At 35.4% G+C, this 5633-nt stretch overlaps 1 protein-coding gene across 2 annotated transcripts; it reads right to left on the reverse strand.

Moving 5' to 3' along the window:
* Nucleotides 1–600: 600 nt before the first annotated feature.
* Nucleotides 601–5351, reverse strand: LOC105045889 (zinc transporter 8). 2 transcript variants are annotated; one of them, XM_010924320.4, is made up of 3 exons: nt 3658–4715; nt 1869–2018; nt 601–1099 (listed from the first exon to the last, which is right to left on the reverse strand). In XM_010924320.4, the coding sequence occupies exons 1-3, from the start codon at nt 4249–4251 to the stop codon at nt 794–796; spliced, it is 1050 nt and encodes a 349-aa protein (XP_010922622.1). In that variant the 5' UTR covers nt 4252–4715; the 3' UTR covers nt 601–793. The 2 variants fall into 2 exon arrangements, with proteins under 2 accessions (XP_010922622.1, XP_029120609.1); XM_029264776.2 differs by lacking the exon at nt 1869–2018 and having other exon boundaries at nt 3658–5351.
* Nucleotides 5352–5633: the final 282 nt, after the last annotated feature.

Raw genomic sequence — 5633 nt, forward strand, 5'->3', positions numbered from 1 at the left:
CGACAATTGAATAGTGAGGGAAAATTGGGATTTGATTTGGAGGTACCAGGGCATTTCCTTTCTTACCTAGAATTCCTATTCCCATTCTAGTACCCAATTCCTTCAAACCATTCTAGAATTTATCTAATCTTCTATTTGAATCCGAACTAATGGAGACCTTCAATTATCCTTTTTGCATATCAAACTTAACCACCTCAACCTTGTCCGCCCTTATCCAAAAATGGTGTGCAACAAATCTTGGAGCATTCCAAGGACTCAGGCCGAACTCTAATGGCCCAATATGGTCAATGGCACCATTTCTAGAAATCTTAATGTTTTGTAAAAGAAATCATGCTCTACGTAAATATGTTTCCGAGAACAAAGCATATCATTATTTTTGCTCTCATTTTAATCCTAAAAAAGTATATTTGTTGCATCCAATTCATATTTCAAAAATTAGGCCAGAGATTATTCTAATCTTGGTGCTAGGAGGCTAGGATAACACCTAAACTCTTAAATGGCAATCTAAATTGAACTTATTTTTGATTTACTTTCTAGCCCTTTTTTCTTAATTACTATCTTTTAAGTGCTCATTTGGTGAGTAAACTTTCAAAACCAAGCTTTTGACAGCAAGATGTTTATATATTTCAAACTATAGATGGCTCAAACTTCCTGCGTTACAAGAGGGGAGAAAAAGAAAAATGAAAACATCCCCTGTTTTATCAACCAAGCATAAATTGAGTATAGCAAGGAGGGAAAGAAAGGAATTAGGGAAAAAAATTTATCACCAGGATGTCCTTATCTATTTAAATGTCTATGCCCATTTAGCAAGAAGAGACATTAAGCCTGCTCCTATAAGCAAGGAGACATTTATCCAAAATTGTAGCTTTCCCTTGCTTTGTACTCTTGGATTCATAAAATCTTCGGCTAGAAGATCAACAAGAGCCATGTAGATTAAAATTCCTGCAGCTACTGAATTGAGACAGCCTTCAACGATCAGAGCAGTAGGACTATTCTCATTATAAACAGTTGATATTCCAAAACCAATTGCTATTCCAACGGGAGTTGTGAGGGAGAAGAAGAGGATCATCGTTGCTATTGACTTGATTTTAAATTTTGCCTGCAGTATAAAATAGTTCATTGTCAGTTGTAAAGGTTTTAATTGAATGGTAATATAGGATACCTAATAAGTAGTACTAAATATTTTTTTTTTATAGGCTCTTAAGTAAAATCATTGCATAAACTAAACCTCCAATGGAGAATTATTCTTGATGCATTACATGATCAAATGAAAGGCAAATGGTTAGGAAAAGGCATGTAACTTAATAATTTTCAGTGCCTTGAAAAGTTTAGAAACATATGGGGAAGGAGAAAGAATACATATTTTAACTAAGGTGAAGAATCTAACATGCAAGGTTAATGCAACTAAGCATTTGACAATTTCATCTATCGTTTTAAATTTTAGTAAAAGAAGAGAAACAAAAAGCATGGGTGTAGCTAATATCAAATCTAGGGACCATGATATTTCACCTAACAAATTCATAATTAATCCACCATTTTTGAGCTCCACGAATTCCTTTTATCATATGGCAAGAGGACATGCGCACACAATTAGAACCAAATAGTATGACTCAGTACAATGTCCAATTAACTCAACTAGCATGCTGCTGGGATATCCCCAGTTACTAAACCTTTACAATTGTTTAAAGCAAACTAGTAGAGATCTAGGACACATTTGATTGATTAATAAATGGGTTAAACCTAGTCCAGATAAGAATATCAGTGGTCTACTTAATATAGCAGAAATCTCTAGTTTCTAAACAATAATTATTGGCCTGAAATCTTCTTGAAAATGGTTTGTTAGGTTTAAAAATCCAAATAAATCATACCTGAGCAATACATCCTCCAAGGCCCATGCCTTCAAAGAATTGATGAAAGCTTAAAGCAGCTACCAGGGGCCTTATGGTGGAGGGACTATCTGATGCACCCAGCGATATCCCAATTATCACCGAATGGACCACGATCCCCAACTCCAATACCTACACCACATGCATCCAATCCTTGTAAGTTGCCTTACAATTATATAGTTTCAACAAATTCACTAAAAAAGATACAAAAAAAATGGTCTAAGAAATATTTGATTTAACCTTAAGAGTATATTTCCATATATTTTATTATTTCACGAGGATGATACAGGACATCTAGATGGACCACAACCTACAGTCCACCTAGCTCCTAGCTTCTCACCGACTTGGCCACTAGCCAAGTTGCTGCTAACCCACTCCTTACATAAAAGGGAAATAAAAAAAAAATATATATATATATATATATATATATTTATGTATGTGTATATATATATATATATATACACATGCGTGTGCATACAGTAAGAATTTATTGTATATATATACACATACATAAATATATATATATATATATATATATATATATATATGTGTTTGTATCTATGTATATGCGGGTGTATGTTTGTATGTGCACGCATGCAGTAAAACTTTATTGTATGTATGTGTATCTATATATATATATAGGTGAATATTTGTATGTGTGTATCTATATATATATATATATATATATAGATATATGTGCATACATACATACCTATATACATACATACATATATATACATACATATATATATATATATATATATATATATATATATATATATATATATATATATATAATACTTTGTTTTAAAGCTAACAAATACCAAGATTACATATGTAAAATCTAAAGATGTGTTCGATTACATTTTTTGATTTTTAATTTTTAAAAAATATTTTTTATTATTTTTATTTTTATTATTAAATAAAAATAAAAAAAATAAAAAAAAATGTTTGGTAACTATGTTGCTATAAAGCAAAAAGTTACGTTTAGAGATGGCAGGTGAAGAACTCGATGAGGGAGAAAGATTCAGAAAGGGAGAAAAAAAAGAAGATGAGAAGGTGAAGAGCTCGATGAGGGAGAAGGATTCAGACTCTTTACTTTTTGATTTGATATTTTAAAAATTTAAAAATAAAAAAATAATTTTAAAAAGTAAAAAATTTTTATTTTATATATAAAATAATTTTTTTAATTTTTTTAATTTTTATTTTTTATTTTTTATGATATTATCAAATATTAGTTTTTAATTTTTATTTTTTAAAATTAAAAAATTAAAAAAATATATTTTTTTAATGACTAACCAAACGCATCCTAAAATGTCAGTATGGCATCCCTTAAATTAAAATAAAATATTAACTAAAATAAAATTAACTACTAACTACTTAACTAAAATATTAATTAAATATTATACTAGCATTGATAATATTATTAAATTAATAATATAAATTTATTTTTATTATACAATAAAAATATAAAAATATAAAAAAAAGAGTCAAAACGGAACAATATTAATTCTAATATAATTTTCAAAACTAACGACTTTTGTCGATCCACTTTCAATGTACTGGAAAATATCGGCTGTCAGTGAAAGCTGACAATTTTATTTTTTTTTCTGATACAGAAAACTGACAACCTTTTTAAAACATCAAAAAAAAAGGAACAATATCAAGATCCTCCATTATCGGCCAAACGAATTGAAGAGGAAATTTTTTTTTTTTTATGTAATATAAAAAATAACTAGAAAGATCAAAAAAACTTAAAAAGAAATCACACCTGAGAGATGACGCGATTGCGTACGAGCTTCTCGGAGCCATCGACGGCGGGCCCATGAGCGTGGCCGTGGGTGGCGTGCACGTGGACCACACGATGATCTCCTGCAGACCCATTCATCTCGGCATCCCCTTTGTTATCCTCATTGCCCACCGCCCTCGCCGCCCGGCTAAAATAGCTCGTCGCCAGAGTATCCACCATCAGCGTCCCGAGGGCACCAAGCATCGCCCCGAATCCAGCGAAGGGAAACTTCCCCCAGGGGTTATCATTGAGGCACGGCGAGGTCAGGTTTTCGAAAGCGTCCGGAAGTATGTGGATGAATCCCGTGGCGAGTATGACGCCCGCGGCGAAGGCTTTGATCACGAAGAAGATATCGTTCTCCGGACTGAGAGCCGGGATTGATTTGCTCAAGATCGGGAGGCAGACGCCAATGGCGCCGCAGACCAGGATGGAGAAAAAGGCCGCGATTTTGAGCGGCCGGGCTTTGGATTTGTTCCGGTCCCCGTCGTCGGGGGAGCAGTCGCAGTCTCCGGCGACGGTGAAAAGAGGCAAGAGGAGGAGGGAGAGGAAGAAGAGAAGGGCCAGGGGTCTCATCATCGATTGGAATTAGGTGAGAAGAAGAGAGGAGGGGTTGGAACTTGGAACAAAGAGTAGCGCAAGCGAGTGGTGGTTTTTATGGGAGAGAAGTGCGAAATCCAAAAAGAAATATTGGAAATATCGGTAGAATGAGCACATCTTAGCGGTTCGGCCGTTCGGGCCGTGAGAACATGCGCCGGGGTAGCGATGGAGGGGGACTTGTTGAGATAATGTCTATTTTTTTCAAATGGAACTGATATCGTACTACATCATTTTTTAATCTACACCCTCCCTCTCTTTTTTTATCAAAATTTACCGCAAGTGGGTTTGATCGAGCGTGGATCTCACAAAGTAGAATTATATTTTAGATTCTGAGTTTTGATATTTACAGATCATCTCTTTTTATTGTATATACAGTTTTTAATACTGTTTAACTCTTGTACGAAGGAGGTTGGATTTTGTCAAAGTCCAGCCTAACCTTAATATGATTTTAATGTAGCCACAATATGTAAGCTAATCGAAAATTGGGTATTAATTCGCTTTCGTGTATACTCAGAAATATGCTGGGATTTAACCAGGTTGAGTGTGAGTCAGATTCAGAGGAATTTCTCTGCACGGGAGGAAAAAAAAAAAAGGGAGTGGTTATAGGAGGTTTAAAATCTCCGAACAAATTAGTGAAGTCCGGATGCTTCCTCCGTAATTTGGGTTTACGAGTGTCGACAGAATGTCGCCATCGCGATGGTGGCTCTCGTTGGTCAAGTCAATCGCCTGGCTGGGCCCGTCGAGCGCCGCACGCCATCGCGATGGTGGCTCACGCACGTCAAGTCAATCGTGGCAGGACTTAAAACAGTACTTGGATTCCGAGTGATCGAAGTTATCCAGCAAAAACCGGTGGTCACGTTTGGAACTTGATTTGAGTTCCGGAGGACGATTGAACCAAATGGCAAGCGGAAAGCGCCGAGCCCCACTAAATAAATGGGCTCGCTTTCAAGCACATGTGGTGTTCGGAGAGCAGAGATTTTTTTTATCATTATCTTTTACAGTTCCTTAGAGACCAGAGAATGAAAGGACATTCTCAAAGATTCTCTCGTTAACTGGACGAATAAGAACAAGAGAGTTGGGCCCACAAAGAAACGAACTCCTCCCTCCTCTAAAATGGTGTGAAAGTCGGAAAAAAAAAAAAGGCCACCGCTGACCTGGTCAAAGTCGTCTGGTAGTCATCTACCAACTTGGATGGCTTAGGTTGCATCCTTGAAACGATAATGTGAAACAAACATATAGTTTAATAACTAGTAGTCTTCATGGAATGGTGATAGCATTATCACTGATTTGTTTGAAAGCGGAAAAAAAAACGATATTCTCTACTTGCGACTTCATCGCTCATTTTATGCGTGTGCATATGT

The sequence above is a fragment of the Elaeis guineensis genome, chromosome 5 (assembly GCF_000442705.2).
Source record: "Elaeis guineensis isolate ETL-2024a chromosome 5, EG11, whole genome shotgun sequence".
Taxonomy (NCBI): Eukaryota; Viridiplantae; Streptophyta; class Magnoliopsida; order Arecales; family Arecaceae; genus Elaeis; species Elaeis guineensis.

Bases quoted from the DNA above. Each gene is read 5' to 3' on its own strand.
- LOC105045889 (XM_010924320.4), bottom strand. From the start codon at position 4,251: ATGATGAGACCCCTGGCCCTTCTCTTCTTCCTCTCCCTCCTCCTCTTG. The intron at 2,019-3,657 runs GTGTGATTTCTT...CATGTGGTGTAG, and splicing joins GCAATCGCGTCATCTCTCAG to GTATTGGAGTTGGGGATCGT. The intron at 1,100-1,868 runs GTATGATTTATT...TTTATACTGCAG, and splicing joins TTGGAGGATGTATTGCTCAG to GCAAAATTTAAAATCAAGTC.